This window comes from Arvicanthis niloticus, chromosome 12 (genome assembly GCF_011762505.2).
Source record: "Arvicanthis niloticus isolate mArvNil1 chromosome 12, mArvNil1.pat.X, whole genome shotgun sequence".
NCBI lineage: Eukaryota > Metazoa > Chordata > Mammalia > Rodentia > Muridae > Arvicanthis > Arvicanthis niloticus.
In genome coordinates, this window is record NC_047669.1 from 1,955,173 (window position 1) to 1,980,055 (window position 24,883).

Genomic DNA, 24,883 nt, shown 5'->3' on the forward strand with positions numbered 1-24,883 from the left:
TCCAGATGAAGGAGCTGGGTCATATGGCAGTATTATTTTTAATTTTTTGAAAAACATACAAGCTCGCCTGGCAGTGGTGGCGCGCGCCTTTAATCCCAGCACTTGGGAGGCAGAGGCAGGAGGATTTCTGAGTTCGAGGCCAGCCTGGTCTACAGAGTGAGTTCCAGGACAGCCAAGGCTATACAGAGAAACCCTGTCTCGAAAAAAAAAACAAAAAAAAAAAAAACCCAAAACAAACAAACAAAAAAAACATAGAAGCTCATTTTCACAATGGATGTATTAATTTGCACCTCCCATGAACAGTGAATAAGGAGTCCTCTCTAACATTCTGTCAAATTTATTGATTTGAGGAAGACCATTCTGACTGGGGTAAGGTAGTATCTCAAAATTATGAACATTTTTAAAAATAATTATTGGCCACCTGTGTGGTTTTGTTAAAAGTATTCCATTTGCCGGGCGGTGGTGGCACACGCCTTTAATCCCAGCACTTGGGAGGCAGAGGCAGTAGGATTTCTGAATTTGAGGCCAGCCTGGTCTACAGAGTGAGTTCCAGGACAGCCAGAGCTACACAGAGAAACCCTGTCTCGAAAAACCAAAAAAAAAAAAAAAAAAAAAAAAAAAAAAAAAAAAAAAAAAAAAAGTATTCCATTTATTTGCCCATTTGTTGATTAGGATTTTATTTCCTTGGTATTTAATTGTTGCAATTCATTATAAATTCTGGTATTAGCATCTTTTCTGAAGTCTAGTAACATTTTTTTGTTTGTTTGTTCTGTTTCTCCTATTCTATGGGCTGTTTGCTCTGCTAACAGTTTCTTTTGCTTGTACAGAAACTTTTTATTTTCATATAGTCCTCATATGTTGATAATTGGAAGTATGTCCTGGGTTTTGGTGTTCTACTCAGAATGTTCTTGCCTACCCCAATTTCTTCAAGGGACTCTTTATGTTTTCCTCTAGAAGTTTCAGTGGTCTTTGCTCCACTTTGAATTTATTTTTTGTATAAGGTGAAAGCATCCAGATTCATTCTGCTTGTGGACATCCAGTTTTGCCAGCACTACTTGTTGAACAGGCTTTTTTCAAATGAATGTTTTTGCCATTGTCAAAAATTAAGCAGGCAAAGTGTTCTCATTTTAATTCTGGGTCCTCTATTCTATTCTGTTGGTCTATCTGTCAGATTTTTATGCCAGTACCAGACTGTCTTTATCACTATAGCTCTACAGTATAATTTGAGGTTGGCAAGTGGCCTTTTGTGGGTCCATAAAAATTCTTGTATTTACAAATCCATCAAATATGACATCAAATTTGGATAGATATTCCATTAAATCTGTAAATTAATTTTGGTTTCATGGAAATTTTCAAAGCAGTCATTTTGTCAATCCAGGAGCAAGATTTTCCCTTTTAGTGTCCTCAAGTTCTTTTTTGATGAATATTTAATTTTTTTGAGTTACTTGAATAGGGTATTTTTTCTAATTTCTTTCTTGTAGAGTACATTGTTGATATATATTAAGGATTTTTATGTTGATTTTGTACTATGTACATTTATGGTGTTTAATGGGTTGTATTTTCTAGTAGACTTAAAGGGGGTCTCTTAAATAAAAGAACCATGTCACCTATGAATACTGTTTGACTTTCTCCTTCCTTGGCCCCCTTTTTATGTCGTTTTTTTTGTCTTTAACCAAACCCTCTTTGAGGCAGTTTCTCTTTGATTAAAGTTTAAGTAATTTCAGGATTATGGGCACCATATGTCTTCATATGATTTAGTATATAATGGCGATTTAATACAAGGCTGCAGGCAACCCAAGCTTTCCTGGTCCCGCTTTCTTCAGCTAGTTCATAAGCTTCTCCAGGAAAGGAAATAGTACTTAATGCGTTTCCGCTGACTTACAAAATCTACAAGTCAGGCGGCCTTTTTGTCCCCTTAAAAGGCTAGATGATAAATATGTAGGCCTTTCAGTATTTGTTGCAACTACCGAAATCTGTCAGGAAGTACAAAAACCATCTGTAAAAACTGACTTGAATATAGGTGTGCTGTGATAAAACATATAGCCTGACACTTAAATTTTATATAATTTCCAAATGTCATGAAATAATAAATTTATTATTTAGAAATTTTATATTTATACATGTAAATATCATTCTTAGTCTGCCTAGTTACAGAGGGAGAAAGGAAAAAAAAACAACAAGATGAGATCAAAGCAAATCTGACACCTAACAAGGTAAACACCAAATCCTGTGGCTCCATGTCCAGCATCTGGGCTCATGATGCAATCATGTGGGTTCGAAGTGTCTTGGGCAGCCCCACCCTTCAACTCTGCTACCCACAGTATACAAACTCTCTCTTAGGCCTGCAGCTTGTTAGATGGCCAACAGTCTTGGCATTTTAAACATTCAGGGCTCCACTGCAGCTTGGGTTTCACCTTTGCAGCCTCACTTACTAACTTATTAACTACTCAGTGCCTTCTTGTAGAGAACCAGTCCTGTCAGTTTGGCCTTAGAGGCTTTCCAACATTAGCATAAGCCCCTATTACCCTGCTCACCCTTGTAGCCATCATACTTATAAACCCAGCACCACATAGATGACGACGCATGTTTTCCTTTTGATGAATATACACTGGGAGAGAGATTTGAGGGACCTCTCTGTATATTTGTTGGCAACTTCTTGTATGTCTCTATCCTTAAATCTTAAGTTTTTTTTTCTTTTCTTTTTTTACTGAGTATATGGACAGAAGAGAGAGGGAGAGAAAGGGAGGGTAGGGGAAAGAGTATGTTTAGAGTCATGCATTTTTATATACTGCTGGCAGTGAGTTGTTTGTGACATAATGATTTGAAGAAATGATGCCATGGTAGTATATATAGTATCTGATAAAATATAGGCATTTATCTGCCCCACATATTATATTACATGTAATATGTAAGTTAGAGCAAAACAGAAGGGATAATCTGTGGTTGGTGAAATTAATGGTGCTTTTGTTTTTATATTTTGTTTTTATTTATCTGCATTTTCACTACCAATTTTACTATGTGTGCTGGCCATGCCCAGACCACCATATAAAGCTCTTCCATACCGTTCAACAATGATAAATGCAGACACTAACTTCATTTCTAGAACTAAAATGACTTCTTTTTCTAGAGCCTTACTTCCCTCTCTGTCTTAGGTCTCTATTGTTTTGATAAACACCATGACCAGAAGCATTTTGGGAACACCAAATCCTAGGAAAGGGTTATTTTCCCTTACAGCTTATAGTCCCTCATAAAGGGGGTCAGGACAGGGACTCAAGACAGGAATCTGGGGGCAAGAGGTCATGGAGGAGTGTGTTTTATTGGTTTGCTTAGCTTGTGAGCTTACAGAACTCAGGGTCACCATCCAAAATGGGCTAGGCATTCCCACATTAAGCAATCAAGAAAATGCCTGACAAACTTGTGTATAGGCCAACCCTATGGGTGCATCTTCTCAACTAAGACTTCCTTTTCCCAAATGACTCTACCTTGTGTCAGGTAGATATAAAACTAACCAACATATCTGCCTTACCAAGTCCCAGCTATGGTCAAGCAAGAGAGATGCCTGTCAATCACAGAGCTGTTGTTCAGTCTAAGCTCTCACTGGCTATACCTAAGGATGGCCAACTATAGAACAAAAGAAGAAAACTTCAATCTTTCCACCCTCCCTCCTCTCAAATCTATAAGAATGTATGCACTGCCATGTGGACCTGAGCTCTCCGAGGAGCCCCTTTCCCCATGTAGCAGTCTGCTCTGTCTATGGTGTTACAACTTGAAATCTCTTCTAATAAACCTCATAAAAAAGATAATTTATTATAGTGTCCTCATTAGCCTCAAACTCAAAACTTTTAAATGTGTATTAAGGAAGCAACTGAGCTGGATATGCAGCTCAGTCACAGAGTACTTGCCTATGCAACCCATACTCCAATTAGTTTAAGCATGATTAATTTTCTTCTGCTGGTTTGGATATGACTGTTCAGATGTTTGAATCCTTCTCTCCAGGTGGTGGCACTGTTTGGGTAGGTTAGGTTTGGCCTTGCTCAGGAAGGATGTCACTGGGGGTAGGCTGTGAGGTTTCAAAGCTACACTCCACTATAGTTTATTCCCAGCTTGCTGCTCTAGCACCATGCCTACTTGCTGCCAATCTCCCCACTGTAATGGTGATGGTCCCTTGGGAACCATCCGGCCAAACACAACTACTTCCTAATGTAAGTTGCAAGTTGCCTTGGTCTGGATGTTCTATCACAGCAATAGAAAAATCACTAATACAATTTTAAAGGTTAAAAGCTGGTGAGATGGCTTAGGAAGTATTACATAGTAACAAGAAGCCATCTTGGACTTTACCCTGATAGACTTGGAAACTAAAGCAGAACAGGAACAGTGGTAGCTTGGTCTACGGCAATATTGGTGGAGCTACTGACATTCTGTATAGAGCAGTGACCCTCAACCTTCCTAATGCTGTAACCCTTTAATACAATTCTTCATGTTGTGTTCACTCACAACTACAGTTATTTTTGTTGCTACTTTGTAATTGTAATTTTGCTATTATGAATCAAAATAAAAATGTGTTTTCTGATGGCCTTAGCTAACTCCTATGAAAGTCAGTCAACTCCCAAAGGGGCCATGACTCATAGGTCGAGAAACATGTTGTAGAGAAATTGGGAGCTTCTCACCAGGGATTCCAAAAATTATTCCCTCCCCCAAGTCATCTTGGGAGATGAGAGACTAGGAAAGGAAGTGAAACCATGACTGAAGATGGGGCAAGTAATGCAGAATCTATGAGACTGCCGTCTAGCATGGCATGGGGCATCCATGAGACTGCCGTCTAGCATGGCGTGGGACATGGCATCAATGCAGCTATTACCTCACTTCTGTAGCTGACTTTACATGTGCTCTGTGAATAAGCTCAATACACGCATTAGTCTCATCAAGCTGGACTCTGGTGAAATCAGTCACTGATGGACCTCTGGGGTAATTAGATGTTCGTTTGCCCCTCCCTAGGCTTGAATAGGCTTGACAACCCAAGCTCAATCCCTCAGTCTCACAAGGTGGCAGGAGAGAGTCGACTTCTGATAGTTGTCTTTTGACCTCCACATGTCTGCTGTGCCACGGGGGGGGGGGGGGGGGGGCGCGCGGAGGATAGGGGGAAATGAATTTTACTTTAAAAATCAGAGAGAGGGAGGCAAAAAAAAAAGAACCACTTCGAAGCCTGACACTATGGCATGGCCTTACAATTCTAGCTATGTAGGAAGCTGAGACAGGAGGATCATGAGTTTGAGGACAGCCTGAGAAACAGTGGGGATATCTTAAAAAAAAAAAAAAAAAGTTGCTTTTCAAAAAACCTGTAACTTTACCATGTTTTTACATAGTTTATAAACATATGACACAATACTCCTCCTGTCATTTCTATAAATTTATATTCCTGTTTTATGGATAATAAATCACAGATGATCTAAGTCACTTCAAAAACCCTTATAATCCAAGCAACCAAATCTTTGCAAAAACTTGTTACTTACAGCTCAGAAGTTTCGATGTACTTTGCGGTTCCTTCAATAGTGTTACAATACTCTGTGGCAAATTTGGTAATAAGCTGGAGCAAAGTAGCACTTTTATCATCCACGGGCTCACCATAGCTATTTAGAAGAGACTGATACTGAGCAGCTAAGACATTTATTCTTGTTTTTAGCTCTGGTAAACAATCTCTGATATGATGCATAAGTAACCTGAAAGATTAGAAAAGCAGGGTTTTAGCATAAAATTAGGTATTCTGATACTTTAAAAAAGTCAGTTAAAAATGTGTAAAAAAGGGAAAACTTTCTAGTACTGAGAACTAAAAGTATCCGAGGAATGGTGGCTGGTTACCAAAAAGACTAAAAAGACTGAAGGATTGGGATGTTCAATCCCAAATGTCTTTTGATCACCGATGGTTAGTGAAGTAATTGATCATATCTGTAAGAGGAAGCTGCCATAAACTCCAGCAGAGAGTTCATGAAACTAAAAAGATTACGCAGCATGGCATGCCTAGAAAGGGTATGGCTCACTTTTTAATATTCCATATACCTTACCTTATCTATCTCTTCTAACTGGTTTATCTGTCGTTTATAATAATCTTTTATTATACCTGAGCAAACAAATATCCCCTGAAGCCTATCCCTATTCCAGGGATTATAGCTAATTAGAAGCACATCTATAACCTTTGCTGTCACTTGACATCTGAAGTAGAAGGAAATCCTATAAAAAACTGAGGCCTTAACCTGCATGTGATCAATGACTCTATGTAAATAGTGTCAAAAGTGAGTTAGAGGACATCTAGTTACAATCTACCAAAGAATCACATTGTACGGTAATATGGGGAAAATCATATATAACTCTGTCAGAAGTATTCTGTTCATCTGAGTAACTATAAGAATAAGAAAACAAATTTTTAGCTCCTCCACCATAGCACAAGAACAAGAAATACAGCAATCTTAAATTAGAGGTCCTTAGTCTAAAAAATCTTACACAAAGCTGTTTTGGTCAATTCTTTGAACATATACCTTTAGCCTACAAAGTCTAGTGGTTGCTATAAAACCACAAATAAAACAAGCAATGCACATTATTTTTATGTCATAGTATTCTAAAGTAAGCTACTCAGTCCAATTCTACCTATAATTTTGGTTTAATAACTTCTCTTTTACAACAGGTACTTAGTATTAGTAAAAAAGAAATCCATCTTACTAAGACCCAAATTCATTTTCCTTCAATTTATAGGATAAGATAATGGCTTTCACTCTCGTCACTTATATAAAAGGAAGGCTTTTAGTTCCTACAGCATTAGTAGATATTCAGAACAGCAGGTATGGAACTCATAGTATTTCTATTATAAATAAATGTTAAAGGAATTCTGAATTATTTTGTCACATGAATATCACATGTGATATCTGAAGCATACCATGTGATAACTGAACAATTTAAATTAAATTCATAAAATCTAAAGTGTTTGGAAGTCATCTACTATCTCAGTAAAGTTCAAAATCCTGTTAAATTGTTCTTAACTGCTCAGTCAAGGTCTGTGGTGGCAACTGCCCCGCTGACATCAGTCCCCAAAACTTCCTGCATTTTTTTTCGACACTGGCCATTGATGTTATCCAGTCAGCTTGCTGCTGTTCTCATGGTTCACATAAAACAGATGGCTATGAACTGCACAAAGAGATAAACAAACTCCACTAGGATATGACTCTAAGCCCTGAATCACTGGTGCTGCTTTGTGGGCATGTGGACAGTTAAATGATTTTGCTGGTGCTATTTGCATTCTGGAGGCTGTTAAGGAGAAAGGAAGACCCCATAAGCAAATTTACCCCGATCAGGAACTTAGATCAACTTTAAATGAACTGGAAATCTCCACTCCAGAGGATCTGGGCTTCAACAAAATGTAAACTCCCTTTGATGGGCTTCCCAAAGATTTCTGCTATTGCTACTTGATTGTAAACACTACTGAAAATGTTTTATTTGAACAAGTTTTCTTTGAGTATTAAACCATATAGTAGTAATTTGGGAAATGAGTCTGAATTGAAAAAAAAAAAAAACCAAACAATCCACTTTCCAAATAAGAATACTCATTCTAGACTATATGATTTAATATTAAATATCCCAATAAAACCAGACATTTGCTTCACAGGAACCCAGAAGTGAAGTTGGAGGGAACAGTATGAAAAGATACGAAACAAAACAGGAACATTCTGGGACAACTGTTGGCAAAGCAAAAACACTTCATCTTCAAAAAGTGAAAATGTTACCTATTCAGGGTCCTAGCGAGATACTTTGTTCCATTTCTGTTGGCCAGAGATGGGTACTTCTTTTGAAGAAAAGCATATTCATCACGGATTGAATCAGTTACACTCTTCTTATTGTTAATATCAAGTTGGCTCCTATGGTTGAAAATTAAACTTGGTCAACTCCAGTCTGCTCTGGATGAGCGGCTGCCTCAGTCAGGTGATGTCTCCTGATCTCTAACGTGGCTCTTTACTTACTCCTCGAGTGATGCTCCAGAGCAGGCATCATCATTACACTTTATACAAGGCACTGATGTCTCAATGAACTCACCCAAGGAAGGCAAGACAGCCAAGATTTGAATTGTATGACTGAACTTAACAGTATCTGCTTCATTGTTACTATTAACCATAAGCAAAAGCAGTATCCTTAAGAAAGCTGTAGATTGACATACAAAATATAAGTGTATCTTAATCTGCTTTATTTTATCCATGGGCAGATGACTAATTTACGAAAATAAAAAAGCTAACTTAAAGTATATTTATCTACAAACATAGTATGCAATAGTATATATACCACATTCTTGCCTGAAAAAAAAAAATACATATGTTTTCTTTAAATGTGGAAAGGAATGTATGAAGGAACATACAAAGACAATTGGAATGGACCTTATATATCACTTAATAAAGTATTTTAGTGTTTAAATGACCTGAGGGCCAAAGACGTTACAAGTGATTTAACCTCTATTATATCCAGACCACGTAGAAACTAGTATTGGAACTCCGTCTCTTGACAACTAGTTTCCTTACATAGAGAACCCCTGACCTCAGAGCAACTGCCACTGCTTCTTCACACTCGCCCTGCCACCCTGTGAGATCCCAACAACCCACTGCAGACTGCTCACTGGACAAGAGATACTCAACAGTAGTTGGTTTGTTTCTGTTCTATAGTTTTTAATGCCAGCAATTTTTACGATGTAAATTGCCAGAATGTAACTTGGTAACATTCTGGCAATTACAGAGTATTACTAATGATATGGGGTTAAAATAATTATTATAATTCCACTATGTTTAAATTTTCTTGATTGGGCACAAATTAGATAATACTTTTTTTCTTCACCTAATGCCCTTATACATAATTTAAATAGCAGGCAAGAATTTGTAAAAGCTAATTATTAAATCATCTCCTGTTTTGTTTACTGATTACCTTAGAAACATTTTTCATTAGAAAACTCAGACAGGAAGAATAATTTTTAAAAAGGGCCTTGGAAAACAAAACAAAAAAACCAAAAAAAAAAAAAAGGGCCTTGGAAGTGACTGTGTAAAAGCACTTGCTGCCGAGACTGATATCCAAGTTTAAACCCCAAAACTGAAATGGGAAAAAGAGAAAATTGAGTCCTGCCAATGTCCTCTGACCTCCACATACAGGTTAATACTTAAAAAACCAAAACCACCACCACCAAAACCCACAAAAGTACTCAAGAGAGAGAGATATTATGAACCCAATCTCTTTATAGTGCACTGACCTCTGCAGCAATATAAGCATTAGAACAGCAGGGGAAAACAGGATAGTATCACATTTCAGACTGATTTTCAAAAATTCAGACTTGCTTTGAAATGAGAATGCTATGATTCTTATCCTATTCTTTAAGAAAAAAGACTTTATTTTTATTTATGTGTATATGTGTGCATCTGCATGTTTATATGAGCACATGTATGCTGGTGGTATCCCTGGAGGACAGAAAAGGGTGATGGATCCCTTGGAGCTGTGGTTCTAAGTGGTTGAGAGTCACTCAATATGGGTATGCTGGGAATCAAACTCTGGTCCTCTGTAAGACTAACAAATGTTCTTGACCACAGAACCAATTCTCCAGCCCCTTTATTCCAATTAAATTGCTAACCTGTTAACTACTCCAATTATTCCAAGCTTGACTGGAATAACCCTTCCCATCAGTACATCCATGGCATCAGTACCCGCATCCATGAGATCAAGTTTGGTGATTACAGCTAGAGTTCTGCGCCCTGGTAAATATAAAAAGGGGAGGAGAGATCCATTATAAAAACAGCATTAGGTTTAGTAAAGGAAAATTTTCATCTGTAGTTCTATTAACACGTTGCCTCCTTTACCATTTTGTAAAATATTTTTCTACTCTTTGCTTCCAGTACTTTATCTAAAATAAACTTAAATATGACATACAATTTTAAAACTTGTTTTCATGAATAATTTTTAAAAATAACTTTGAAAGGTTATGTCCATATGAGTGTGTCTTATGTTTGTGCATGCAAGGGGGCGGCACGAGAGGGTGGCGGATCCTCTGGAGTTAGAGTTATATACAGACAGGTGTGAGCTGACTGAAACAGGTGCTGGGAAACAGACTCTGGTCCTCTGCGAGATTAGCAAGTGCTCTTAACTACAGAATCAACTTTCTAGCTCCACAAATAATTCCTTATTATTTCTTAGGTCAACATCTCTACCCATTTTACACTTTAAAATTTACTATTTTTAAAAAACTATTTTTACTTATGTGTACACGTGGATCTACATATTTGTACGTGCACACATGTTCTGGTGATATCCTTGGAGGACATAAGAGGGTGTGGGATCTCTTGGAGCTGTAGTTATTTACTACGCTGTAAATAACTACATAATCTTGCCCCTGCCTAATCCCTTTGGCAGTGCTGCGGAAGAAACCTAGGGCCTTGGGCAAGCTAAATAACTACTGCACTAGTGAATCATACCCCTAGATTCTAATTTGGTTCCTTCTGACAAGTACATATCACTTTAATATATAGCAGCACCACCACCACCTGGCGATGTCCTTTTGCAAAGCAACCAAACCTGTCTTCCAGTTCTACTTTTGTATGTCTTGGAGTGTTGTGTGAAAGGAGGATGTCACTGATGTCTTTCATTCACCATGACTCATCTGAGTGCTGTCCACAGTGTAGTAGACATTAGCTATCACTGTCGAACGGTGTTCTGTGTTACATGGGTGTACTAATTTGGCTATCCATTCTTGATTTGAGAAATATTTGAGTTTTTAGTTTTGGGGGAACCATGAATAAAAACATAGATGTCAAGTATACAAAAGGATATTTTTAAAAATTCATCTATCCATTTATTTTTGGTATGGAAGGATTTTCAGGGGCATTTAAGTAGAACTGCATATATATGAGTTCACAGGACACTTTCTGGAGTTTGTTTTCTCCTTTCAGATCATCAGACATAGCAGCAAGAGCCTTCACTTGCTAAACAATCAACCTGCTAAGCCAAAACTCTGCTAAGCCCCAGACTTTTGAAATAGGATCTCTCTGAGTGGACAACAGCCCGAGCTAATCTCAACCCATAATCCTTCTGCTTCAGCTTTCTGGATCGCCAGTATTATATGTGCTAGCTCTCCAGGCTCCAGAGAGGTTTTCATGTGAAATAACATGCAATTGCTGACTGGAGTTGTTCTTTACCAAAGTAAATGCAGCAGACCACATCAATACGTGTAACAATTCCAGCTGCTCTGCAGGTAAAACTTCAAATAGGCATTTTCCCAGTTATGGACATCTTTCTTTTGTTCCCAGTCTACAAATCGTCACTTACAGTCATTTCACATTATCTTATCCCCATTAAGAAGTTACTTCTAAATTGACCTACTTGCTTTGTATGTATGTGCTATGAGTGTGTATTTATGTAGAGTTCATACATGGGATGTCTTCCTCAAATACCTTCCATCCTATTTTTTCATTAAAGTTTCTGAGTTTCAATTTAATTTTTTTATTGGATATTTTATTTATTTACATTTCAAATGTTATCACCTTCCCCAGTTTCCCCTCTGCAACTCCTCTCTTCCATTCTCGCTCACCCTGCTTCTATGAGGGTGCTCCCCTACCTACCTATCCATCCCCTCTTACTGCCCGGATTCCTCTACAATGGAACATCAAGCCTTCACAGGACCTGGTTTCCCCTCTAGACATCTCCTATCCCCTCCCCACCCCCCCTGCTTTTATGAGGGTGCTCTTCTACCCACCCACCCACTCCTGCCTCACCACCCTGGCATTCTCCTACACTGGGGCATGGAGCCTTCACAGCACCAAGGGCCTCTCCTCCCACTGATGGCCATCCTCTGCTACATATGGGACTGGAGCCATGGGTCCCTTCCATGTGTACTCTTTGGTTGGTGGTTTAGTACCTGCAAGCTCTAGGAGGTCTGGTTGATTGATATTGTTGTTCTTCCAGTGGGGTTGTCTGTATATCAGACATCAAAATGGGTTTCTCACTGAAGTTTGGAACTCATCTATTGGCTAAACTGGCTGAACAGTAAGCTCCAGGGGCTACCTTTCTCCTTCTGCCTTGGGCACTGGGGCTGCTAAGGTGTTCCATTGTACCTGCCTTCTAGGGATGTGAACCTGGGTCCCCCCACTCTTGCACTGGAAACACATTTGCAACTAGCCCCACTTCTAAATTTTTGGTATTATATATTAGTACTAGTTGAAATTATTTCCCTGTAATGTATTGCCAATTTAGATTATTAGATCATTGACATAACAAGTTCCAGGGCAGCCAGGGTACATAGTGGGATACTGTCTTAAAACAACACAACACAAAACAAAAAAATCAACTACCCCCCCCAAAAAAACCCAAACAAACAAATTACTAGATCAAATGTATCTCCATCTCTGCATGATTATTTGATTTATATATGTATGTATTTATTTAGAGACAGGGTTTCAGATATGGCTAGCCCCAAATTCACTGAACCTGAAGATGACCTTTTCCTGTTCTTCCAAGTGCTAGGATTACAAGTGTGTACCACCACACCTAATTATGGAAGTTTCTATCAAATTTTTATTTGAAATTATTTTTCAAAGCAGAAAAAAATCTGTAACACAGATGCTGGGTCTTCAAGAATCTAGGTGACAAAATATAGTTTCCTTATGGGTCAATTACCCACTCACTTATAAAGCTAGCATTTTATACAGGCTCAGAGACACCTCTAATATCCCAAGTATCACCGAATCACAATCTGGCTGATATGAATGATTAATAAAAAGAATGATTTATAAAAAGCCTTACAAGACTCTCCTCTATACTGAACTTGTCTAGTTATTTTTTATCTGCAGAAAGTAGATTCTATATCATAATTACCTGTATCATAATAATCTATACAATTATGAGTTATTTATTTTTAAATGTTGGCTATTCAAAAATTAAAATTTCATTTACACAGATAAGGAAACATTTTACAAAGTAATGATGTTAAAATTATAATTAGGTACTTACTGAAAATATATACCTTATGGGGAACTGTTTTTGTCTATCCTTTATAGCAATCAAGTAACTATTTTCCATTTAATTGCCATTTAAATTTATTAGAAAAGTAGGAAAATATTTTAAGATCTCTATTAACTGAATACACTCCTTTCAATAAAATTTTTTTCTTGAGGAAAGATTTACCACTGTAAATCAACATCCATTAAATATAAACATCTGTCCTTACCATCTGGATCTACCTCTCTGGAAATCTTGAGTGCCTCAGATGTTGCCATATCTGTATTTGCAGCAGTGACAGCAAGAATAATGGAATTGGGATTACTGATGAACCGAAGAATAAGTTCTCTGATTTGAAGCTCAATATCCTTGGGTTGGTCACCTACAGGGACCTAGACCAAACAAAGATGAACTATAATCAAAAGCAACTCAACTTTCCCCACGCATTTAATTCATAGAATATAGGTATTTCTGTACTTACAAATAGCTAAAATAAGTTAATAATGTGCTATAGAGATATTTGTGAATCTGGTAATGGGCAAAGCCTCAAAATGTGACTTCCAAATATCAGAAATTCACTATTGCATAAACCATGTCAAGAGCTGCTGAGTATTAACTGCATATAGATGTGCTGTCTTGGTGATAATAAGCACACACAAATAATAAATAAGTAAATAATAAGCACACACAAATGTCATCCAAGTGGCAGACAGGCCTAACAAGAACACAGAGTAGAGCGGAACAGAACAGAGGCTGGGGAATGATGCTTTTAAATTCTTGCTTTAAATGATGTTTAAAAACAGAATAATCAAGATGTACCTCAATTAGATAATGATGTTTAGGTGACTGAGCAGAAATTAAAGACAAAAAGGAGACACAGATATTTGATGAAAGAACATTCCATACTGAGTGAATAACAAGGGTGGACACCCAGAACAAAAGAAATTAAAGATGAATAATACATAAACTGAGTGTGGTGGCCTGTAATCCCAGGACAGCGGAGGAGCGCAGAAGGTAGGGAGATCAGAGTCATTCTCCACTACAGATGGTTAAAGGCCATCCTGAGATGCTTAAACATACAAACTAACTCACGAAGTGAGAGAACAAAACAGGAATAGATATTTATAAGAACTTAAATTTGTACTCTTGGTAAAGAGGTAATTGGGAAGTCAGTGAAAAGACTTTAAGCCAAGAAATGACAATCTAATTTTCATTTTAATAGAATAGTATGGTTGGTTACTAAAAGTAAAAAAGAGAGACCTATTATTTATCTTGTAACTTTAATTACATAATCCAAGTGAAATAACAAGAGCTACTACCTCTGCCATGGACATACATGGAGGTGATAGAATTCTGGATATGTTGTAAAAGTAAGGAAAGCCAGAGGATTTGCTCAACAGAAGGGAGATAGAAGGTAAAGAACTTTCAGTGATGACTGTAAGGCTCTGGCTGATCAAACAAAACAGTGGAATTGCCATTTATTCAGATAGGGAAGAGGGCAGAAGGATCAAACACAGTTAAAGAACAGATCAGGACTTTGGTAATAGACACAGTAAAGGTGAGATGCTGATGAAAACATTCTAAATGTGTAAGCCAAGTGGGTAGCTGGACATGTATCTGAAAAGAATCTGAATGTTCACATATTCAAATTCATGCACTTTAAGCTATAAGATCTGATACTATCAACCTAATTAGACTGTGTTATAAGTACTTAATTTAAGAGGACAAGAGGTCCAAAAAAATGAACTCTGATTACAGACTTTGATGAGATGAGAAGAAACCAGCAAAAAACACTGAAAAGGAGTGGCCAGCAAGATTACAGATGAAACTGTAGATACAATGCCCTGGGAGCCAACATAAATAAAGTGTTTTAAGGAGAAAGAGGGCTCAACTATATAAAATGATATGATAATAACAATAACTGTGAAGTCAACTCATTATTCTCATTAGGTCAATGTGAAGCAGAAATCAAAACACATCCCTTTAGAGGAAGACATGAGCAACAACTATTCCTTACTTTGGTCATTCCTGGCAAATCCACAAGGGTCAGGTTGACAACATTGGGCGAGAAAACCTTGAGATGAATTGGCTCCGGGCTTACTCCCTAAAAACAAGTTTCAAATATATTACAATCATTTTGAATTTCAATGACTTGTAAAATGCTAGAGTAAACTACATTCAAGTACATAGACTTTAGATGCCTTAAAAATATTTATTAAACTATGGTCCTAAAATCTTTCAATAATAAAAGTTTAATGAATAATATGACTAAGAAGGCAGACAATCAAATAACGAGTAGGATTACCATCGTACACAACCTCATACCATTAATATATAAAAAATGTCTTCTCCCTGTACCATTTTTTTTGTTAATTTCTTTCTTTTTTTTCCTTTTTTACAGATTTTTAAAATTTTATTTATGAGTACACTGTAGCTGTCTTCAGACACCAGCAGAGGGCATCGGATCCCATTACAGACGGTTGTGAGCCACCATGTGGTTGGTGGGAATTGAACTCAGGACCTCTGGAAGAGCAGTCAGTGCTTTTAACCACTCAAGACATTTCTCCAGCCCTCCCTATACCATTTCACTTTTTAATATGTATATGTCAATTTTAAAAAGAGTTTAACGAATTAAGTATTAAAAAAGAGTTAAGTATTAAAAAGAGTTTAACGGATTAAGTATTAAATAATGCATTTTTCATTTATCCAAAATTATGATGTTTCTGAATTGATGATGCTAAATTGAGAGAGTAATAGATAAAAAGATATTCTCATTAATTTGGTCACAGATAGTTGAACATCAAGTGGCAAAATTGTACATACATAGTGAGTTTGCTCAAGCAATATATCTCAATTTTCAGATCCCTAAGACAAAAAGCCATCCCTGACATAATCTAGTTATATTCCTGTCATATTCCAGGTACAGCTGGTATAAGACATTTAGGGAAGTGTGGTGGCAACAGGAGTAACTCCACGGTGCCAGCTGAGAGTCTGACAATCAGCAAAGCACTGTTACTTGAAAGAGACAAATATTTTCAGCTGGCACACAGCCTTGACACTGCTGCAAAATATCTTTCTGTCGGGAAGTAACTACTACATCACACTATCTGGCAACAAATATACACTGAATATTATTACTAGGCTCAAGGTCACTTGGGAGATTCAATATTCCTACAGATAACACAGAATAGCAATAAATATACACAGAAAACAGTAATTACAATAAAGAGCATAAAAAGGATTTAAATGAGGCTGATTTTGATATTAAAATATCCTAGACACTTGATTTAAATTCTCACATTCTTAGAAAATATTTGACTGTAAACAATTACGTTCACAAAATATAAATGAAATATTTGATTTGTATAAAAGTTTTAAGGTGTGTGTATGTGTTTATGTGTGCACACATATGTTTGTGTCAGATAATCCATGTTAACTGTTGACTTGGCAAAGACGAGAATGACCTGGGAAAAGGGCATGGCTGTAGGAAATGGTCTTCATCACTCCTGAGTTAGAGACTATCTGAATTGTGAGTGGTACCTCAGTAGAAAAAAACAGTTAAAAATTAGTATGTATTTATGCTCTCAATATTCTCTTCGATTCTGAACATGTATGTGAGCAGCTGCTTCAAGTATTTGTTGCTGTGACTTCCCTGCCACAATTGACTGAGAATGGGAAAAAAACCCTTCCCTCCCCCTTGCTTTTGTTAGAGCATTTATCACAGCAACAGAAAAGAAACTGTGTGTTGCTGGAGATCTAGTTCACGGCTTTCCATTAAACAGTCTACCACTGAGCTATGTCCCTAGCCTTTAGTGTTTACAAAGCTATTTCAGCGTGTAGCTGCCCAGACATCCGTCTGCCTCTACTACCCCAATCCTGGGAATTCAGATATAAACCACCACAACTTACACCAAGAGAGAGAATTATTCACCTAAGTTTTTATATGTTTGTGGAATACTCCATTTGTTGTTGTTGTTTTGTTGTCCGAGACAGAGCTTCTCTGTGTAGCCTTGGCTGTGCTGGAACTCTCTCTGTAGACCAGTCTGGCCACCTGCCTTTGCCTCCCAAGTGCTGGAACTAAAGGTGTGGCCACCACTGCATGGCATGACTACTTTTCTTTTCTTTTCTTTTCTTTTCTTTTCTTTCTTTCTTTTCTTTTCTTTTTTTTTTTTTTGAGACAGGGCTTCTCTGTGTAGCCCTGGCTGTCCTAGAACTCACTCTGTAGACCAGGCTGGCCTTGAACTCAGAAATCCACCTGCCTCTGCCTCCCAAGTGCTGGGATTAAAGGCGTGCGCCACTGCTGCCCAGCGACTACTTCATTTTTTAAAAAAGATCAAGATTATAAAGTTATAAGCCAACCTGGGCAACACAAGACTATAGTTTCCAGCTACTCAGGAAGGTGAAGCAGGTGTATCCCAAGTTCAAGAGTAGCCTGGGTAATTTCATGAGACAGTGTCTCAAAATAATAGTAATATTTTTAAGGCTTTAGAATATAGATCAGTGGAAGGACACTTACCCAGCACGTACTAGGCCCCACATTCACTGTCAGTACTAGAGGAGGGGAAGAGTGTGACTTTGTAATACACTTATATATTATTATATACAGAAATGTTCAGCAATATATTTACTTTTTAAAAAGTCTCCCAGGTTTGAAATAATGCCTACCTTATTATTTCCTGAAATTCTTTCGGTTTCATTTTCAATTTCTTGTCGTATTTCATCAAAATCTGTGTAAAGCTAAAAATTATTGAAACAAAAAGAACCATATTCTAAATAAGATCAGACATTCTTAAGGGGTGGAGGCCACATTTAAAGAATATATATGGGTTTACTGCAGAAAATTAGTACATATTTCTCACACACACATAAATTTTTCTAAGATTTGTGTCAAAGTTGCCTGATGTCACAATATTTAATAATCTCCAAATTAGACAGGATCAAGTCAAGTTAATCTACTGCAGTTAGAAGCATTACTGAGAAAAGTTCTATTTTTACAGGAAACAAAAAACACACTTCCAGTAAAAACACTATTCCTTACTATCTTTGCAAAATGTTATTTTCTATGTTATTTCATTATATTACTCAGTGATTACCTTGTTTTTGGTGTGAAGAAATTTACCCCATTCTTCTGCTTCAACTCCTAGAGAAAGAAAGACTCATTTCTTAAAGACTGGAAATTAGGTTTTATAATTAGGAATTTAAAAAGATAACACAGTAAATGTTTGTTTTTAAACTACAAGTTAACAAATGTTTTAAGTTTAGGATGGATCTGCTAAATACACATTCACATATCTGAGGCGCGACACAGACTACAGAGGCAGGACTACCTTCAAGTAGAGCTGCCTGCAAGTCGGCCCAGAATTTGAAATCAATTTTTTATAAATAAATTGTTTATTTCCTATTTATGATTATAATGATTTCTTTATACATCGTATATATGAAAGCAATTTATCCAATGAAAAAAATTTAAAGAACTAGAAAGAAAAATTAAGAACCCCATTGTATAATACAAAAAACCATATAGCAAATGTGTACATAACATTAAAGTTAAAGTATACATGCAACAGATGAATGAAATAGCTAATTTTTCATTTTTTAAAATCATTGTCTTTTGTTCTTTTGTTGGCTACATATAAAGCTCTCAGTTACAGGGTAGTAGCTGTCTTGTAATGCATACTGCCAATGTGATTTCTCCCAAGGTCAAGTCTGTATTTTCTCATGGAATTATAGAACAGAAATGAATGCAAAATGAGTGAAAATAGAAACACGTATGTATGCAAGGAACCGAGACCTGGCCAGTTTCCAGTCACAGTCTGCTCCTGACATCTATCCCAAGCATTGCTATTCTGTCTTCACCAAATTCGCAAGCTTAAATATCTTAATGATTTAAAGTATTTAATATATAAAAGTCACCTGAAATTAAAGTAAGATTTTAACATGAATATTTATTTAGTAAAAGGTATATTGTTCTTTGTTGGAATAAAGGTATATAAAACCAGATCCTTTTTGCAAATAAAATATTCACGTACTTGAAGCTTAGAACCTTCTTCTAAAAAGGACCTTTGAAAGACCAGATTAATCTAGGTGACAGAACTCACAAAGGCACTACTACATTCAAAAGGGACATTTTAACACAATTGGCCGTATAAAAGTTTCGGTATCTTCAGTTATGTTTTTGTAAAAATTAAATTCTACCACCAAAAAGGCTTGCATGTTAATGCAATGCCAAAACACTAACAAGAACCACCAAAACCTGCAATCAATGTAAACAGGCAAATAAAAATGGAAGAAAAAAGGTGCACACAGCCTGTAAGGGTACATAAGCACACATGCAGGCGTAATAAAAAGGGGAGGAGGGCTAAAAACAAACGGATACAGGAAACCTTTAGAAAGGTGTCTTGAGTTTTTCCATGTAGCAGGGTCTGTAGTTAAAGAGAAACAGCACAAAGTAATTTTAGTGCTTATCCCTAAAACTTTAAACCTTTAAAAAACTCAAATGTGTAGAAACACGATTACACTTCAAATGTGCATAAGCATTTAATTATTCAAAACTTATTAGAATCATAAGAAGAAATATATTTTTTGTACTAATAATTTGAACATTGTGTGTGATGCTTCAACTTTTTAAGAATTTCAGTAAATAAATTTTCATTTTACTCTCAAAAAGTTTGCCTGAGATATTTGAAAGCCTATTGTGGGAAAAGATAAACCGTCTGGTTTAAAAGAGCCTAGGAAATACGATAAGCACATCCTTTGAAACTTACAGAATTAGTAAGTAAGTCTATTTGTTAAATGCAATTAGTAAGCAAATGCCTAATTGCTAAAAATGACTGTTCATAAGGATATTTTCTTTGAAATATAAATTGCATTGAGCAAAACACCACAAAACTTAAAATGCATGAACTGGATACAACAGGAATCTACAATTCTTGCATTTCCTATTAATTACATACATTAAACACAGATACTTTAGCCAGCTTTCATAGACCTCAGTTTAAAATTACACTTTGTTTCAGCTTACAATGTGCTACTCTTAACCCATTATTGGTAACTGGGCCTCTCTTATGTGAAAACCTCAAGGAGCTTTTATAATAAGGTTTTATACCCAAGATGAAACTGAATTCTTTTATGCAAGAGATGCACTTACGTGTATAAAGCAAAAAACAATACTGACTCCTGGAGGCAACCTGAACAAAATAAAGAGTAATCTTGGTAACTCAGGCCCTAGAAATAGTGGAAGAGTTTGTTCTTAATTCCAAAGCAAAGTTCCTGCAAAGGCCACTGGACAGAATCTGAGAGGCTGTACCCCTCATGGATTTAAACTAATAGAAATTAGATAAAAGTGGAACTGTAAAAAAATAAAAAGAACCATTTACAAAAAGGTTTAGGTTTGTTGTTAACTTTTTAATGGCTTTTATTTGTTATTCTTTCTTCAAAATTATTTTCTCTCATTGTTCATGTTTTTAAAATCCAAACTGAATGTTAATCTGTTTTATTAGTTCTTGACTTCCACATCAGAATGATTTGATAAGCCTAAACTGCTTATGTAGAGAAGCAAGTGGCTTTGCTGAGAAAGTAAGGATAGCCAGCAAGGTGTCTCAAGAGGTAAGGCCTGCTGCCTAGCTTGATTTCCCCAGTTCCAGCCCCAGGACCCTCATAGTAGGAGATGGTTAATTCTCAAAAGTTGGCCTCTGACTGGAGCACACATACCATATCCACACACACTTATCCATACATAAAATAGAAATGTTAAAAAACAAAACAAAACAAAACAAACAAACAAACAAACACCCAAACCTTGCCGGGCAGTGGTGGTGCATGCCTTTAATCCCAGCATTTGGGAGGCAGAGGTAGGTGGATTTCTGAGTTCGAGGCCAGCCTGGTCTACAGAGTGAGTTCCAGGACAGCCAGGGCTACACAGAGAAACCCTGTCTCAAAAAACAAAAACAACAAAAAAAACCCTTTAGAAAAAGGAAGCAAAGAATTATGGTAGAATAAGAATGAAATTTAATACACAAATATGCATCTATCACTGTAAGTAAGTGGGAGCACAATAGATATTCTTCTTTATATGGAAACACACATATACGTATCCATACATGTATGTAAATACACACATATATAGCAGGGCCTAACTCAGAAATAATATATGTGCTGATAAAAATGTGCAGTTTTACATGACCCGCGCCCACATCAACAAAACACGACGGGCATATAAGCAAGGTGATACCAAGGAACCAACATGTCTATGCTCTTTCTTAACAAGCAACAATTTATTTAAGGAAACATCACATCTGCAAAGACTCTCTGGTAGAGATACTGCCCTTTCAAAATGGCTGAGGGAAAAAAAAAAACAAAAAACAAAAAAAAAAAAACAGACCTAAAGCCCTAAGTGTCTCAAAGTCTTGGCTTAAGGTATTAGGTAATGTGCTGTAACTGGTGAGGACAAAATTCTGAAAATTTTATTCTAGATATTTGAGGCTAAGCAACAGGTCAGCCAAGAATGATCAAATTCAAGGTTCAAACTTTCATAAGCCAGTAAGGGCTGTGTAGTCGACTTTGTCACAAAATAAAATAAATAAAACAAAAAGAATATGAATAATAAATGTTAAAATATAAATAACTATATCAAGAAGATACCTAGTAATTAAGGAGTTCCTACATAGCTGATCATCTATTATAAAATATTACTTACTACTAATATCTACAAGCTCATTAACTTTCTTCAGTTATTTTGGAGTCCCTGTTTTAAAGTCATAGTAGATACTCATGACAAGTTTCTCCGCCTACTTTAAAATAAAATCAGTCATCACCACCAATATCTTCCATGATGAACAGGGAAAACAATCAGATGTAATATATCACCCTACCTCAGGTCAGAAGATAAACAAGACTGAAAACAAATCCCTGCAGGTAAGAACAGCTACAGCAGTCGCTACAGATACTCTCTGAAAGTCAGAGTAATTTTACAGAATGTTAAGAAACAGTTGTCTAAGTCAGATATTGAACTGAACAGGACACTGAATGGATTACTCTCAAATATTCTAAAACTTACTAATATGATAAGTATAGGATGTAAATATGCATCATAAACAATTTAAAATTTCTTAATAAAGAACATTTCTTAAAATATTTTTAGCTTTTAAAGATTCAGCTATATGAAACCATGAACACACTCACACTCTGGTCTTACTAGTCATATCATCTATTAAAGCCCCTCACTTTAGGTAGGATAAACAGCATAGGATAACAGCAAAAGGGAGGACCTTTAATAGTACAAATAGTCTATGATAGAGGACCTTACTATAAAGAATCAAATTAGTTATGTTTTTAAAATCAAATCTCTTCCTATAACTGGACACTGGTAGCATTTGTTTGTAACCAGGTAATTGGGAGGTAGAGGCAGGAGGACCTCAAATTTGAGGTCATTCTTAGCTATATGGTAGGTAGTTCTGAAGCCAATTTGGACCACCTTATCTCACAAAACCAAGAGATCTTTTTGTAAGTAATAGCTCTTCTCTTAGACTAAACCAATGTGTAATCCAAATTAGTGAGCACAAGATGATACCAGGACAGGGCAAGTACAATAAGAAGCTTCAACTTTACTCAACATTTCATATTTCAAATTATTTTATGTGTCTTGGTTTTTTGTGAGACAAGGTTTCTCTGTGTAGCCTTAGCTGTTCTAAAACTTACTCTGTAGACTAGCCTGGGCTTAAACCCAGGGATCCACCTGTCTCTGCTTCCCAAGTGTTTATATTAAAGCACTGATACCACTCCTAAAGATTTCTGATTTTGCTATAGCTACTACTTCCCAATTCACTCATCAACTTTTTTTTTTTGAAATTCATATCTTGAAACTAGAAAAAAAAAAGGAGTAATATTTTAAAATAATTCTTACTCCAGCTCTGAAATTTACCATTTTCTTCTCCTGTTGTTTTTCTTTTATCTTCTGGTGAAACGTGGACCAGCTGCAGAATGAGAGGTCTCCGGGTGACCACACCAGTCCCTCTTGGAAGAAGGTCCCTCCCCACTAGGCTTTCCAGCACTGAGCTCTTTCCACTGCTCTGAAAAGAGATCATACAAGAGTAAAATAAATGACTTTTTCTAAACAGACTACACTAACAAAGCAGAATACAGACAAGCTAAACAATTCAAATCAGAGAAAAGTCTACACTTAAAACTAAAATACATAAAAAGCAGACCCTGTCCCCAAATTGTTTTATGTTTTTGATAATCTCTTGAGTCTTAAAATCTGTATCATTATAGGTACATAGTTATTTCACTTAAATGGGGCATATTTTCTGTTTGTCTGGAGTGCTTTCAAACTGCAAACACTGCCAGCCTAAGAGCAGGCTGTCATATAATAAATGTGTCTGCTTTGGAGGACACATTCTTTAGAGTCTTCGAATTGGAGTTATAGGACTGATAACAATAAAATCTGTTCTAGTTGTACTTTCTAACTGTGACTGAACTTGTAACGCTGGACATCTAATGAAAAATCAAGCATATAATCTATACTTCTTGGATAACCATGAGTCTGTCTGTGTTCTGAGAAACCAGTATAAATAAAGAAGAAACCTGAATGCTATTCAGTCAGAGCTGCAAGAAGTCACTGTGCTTGATTAACTCCTCCCTCACCAACTCCTTATCTGCTCTCAGGAGTCTGTCAACTATTGGAGCTGTCCTCTGTCCCAACACACCCCTACCCTTCTATTCTGGAAGTTGAACAACTACAAGGAGCAAGCCAGAAGGCAGTATTCCTCCATCATTTCTGCTTCAATTTCGTGCTCCAGGTTCCTGCTCTGACTTCCTTAAGTGATGGGGTGTAACCTGAGTTATAAGATTAAAATAAACCCTTTTTCCCTAAGATGCTTTCAGTCACTGTGTTTTTCACAGCAATGGAAACCCCAACTAAGACAATATAAAACAGCATCTATATGTGCATTAAAACAGTATTTTGTGTAATACTTCATGTCAGCACATGGAACTTTTTGCTATTTATCTTAGTTATGGTTTCTCTTGCTGTGATACAACACCCACTGTGACCAAAATCAACTTGAAAAGAGCTTATTTCATCTTAAAGCTAGAAGTCCACCGTTCAAGGATATCAGGGCAGGAACTCAGATGCAAGAACTAAAGCAGAAGCCATGGAGGCTTGTCTCCTGGTCTGCTCCCCATGGCTTGTTTAGCCTGCATTCTTAAAAAACCCAAGAGTGGGCACAACCCACAGTGAGCTGGGTCTACTCACATCAATCATCAATCAAGAAAATGCACTACAGACTCGCCCACAGATGAATCTAGTGAGGTCACATTGCCAACTGAGGTTCCTTCTTCCCAAATGACTCCAGTTAATGTCAAAATGACATAAAACTAACCAGCATCATGATGAGAAGCAACTTAGGAAGGAAAGTTTTTGTTATTTTAAAGATGTATTTTAATTATAACAGTTTTCCCTTCCTTTTTTCTCCTTCCAATATATCCCCCCCCCAACTCCCCACTCTCAAATTTATGGTCTGTATTTTCATCAATTGTTATTGCATGCCTACAACACACACACACACACACACACACACACACACACACACACACACACAAAGAGAGAGAGAGAGAGAGAGAGAGAGAGAGAGAGAGAGAGAGAGAGAGAGCATTGAATCCCTGTGTAATGTTTTCAAGGCTGAATGTTTTCTCTGGGGAGGGCTGCTTCTGCTTCTAGATTTACTTAGGAGCCAGCCTGTAGTTCTTTCTATGTAAGTTTAGGGCCTCATGGGCTTTCCTCCATCCAATTTAGCATGTTCATTGATGTCCTCCTTGTTCAGCTCTCACATTTGGGTGGTCACGTTGGTGAGACTTTATGGATCTAGTTTCTGACATTACTAGGAGA

General features: G+C 36.8%; 2 protein-coding genes across 27 annotated transcripts in view; one reads left to right on the top strand and one right to left on the bottom strand.

Moving 5' to 3' along the window:
- Yars2 (tyrosyl-tRNA synthetase 2) overlaps positions 1 to 15,555 on the top strand; it is a 34,791-nt gene extending 19,236 nt beyond the window's left edge. The window contains exon 5 of the mRNA XM_076942519.1: positions 15,401 to 15,555. Within this exon, the coding sequence (XP_076798634.1) occupies positions 15,401 to 15,422 (22 nt within the window). The 3' untranslated portion in view covers positions 15,423 to 15,555. The remainder of the gene's footprint in view (positions 1 to 15,400) is intronic.
- Positions 1 to 24,883, bottom strand: part of Dnm1l (dynamin 1 like) — a 52,725-nt gene that overhangs the window by 12,062 nt on the left and 15,780 nt on the right. For 5 of the 26 annotated variants that reach the window (XM_034515333.1, XM_034515335.1, XM_034515328.1 and 2 more), the window contains exons 2-9: positions 22,919 to 23,066; positions 18,093 to 18,139; positions 17,665 to 17,736; positions 15,017 to 15,103; positions 13,229 to 13,391; positions 9,644 to 9,764; positions 7,770 to 7,901; positions 5,511 to 5,717 (exon numbers count right to left, since the gene is read on the bottom strand). In XM_034515333.1, the coding sequence (XP_034371224.1) occupies positions 5,511 to 5,717; positions 7,770 to 7,901; positions 9,644 to 9,764; positions 13,229 to 13,391; positions 15,017 to 15,103; positions 17,665 to 17,736; positions 18,093 to 18,139; positions 22,919 to 23,066 (977 nt within the window). Of the gene's footprint in view, positions 1 to 5,510; positions 5,718 to 7,769; positions 7,902 to 9,643; positions 9,765 to 13,228; positions 13,392 to 15,016; positions 15,104 to 17,664; positions 17,737 to 18,092; positions 18,140 to 19,382; positions 19,422 to 20,146; positions 20,187 to 22,900; positions 23,067 to 24,883 lie in introns of those variants that run through there. The other 21 variants (XM_034515326.2, XM_034515332.2, XM_034515329.2 and 18 more) reach the window with 9 other exon arrangements.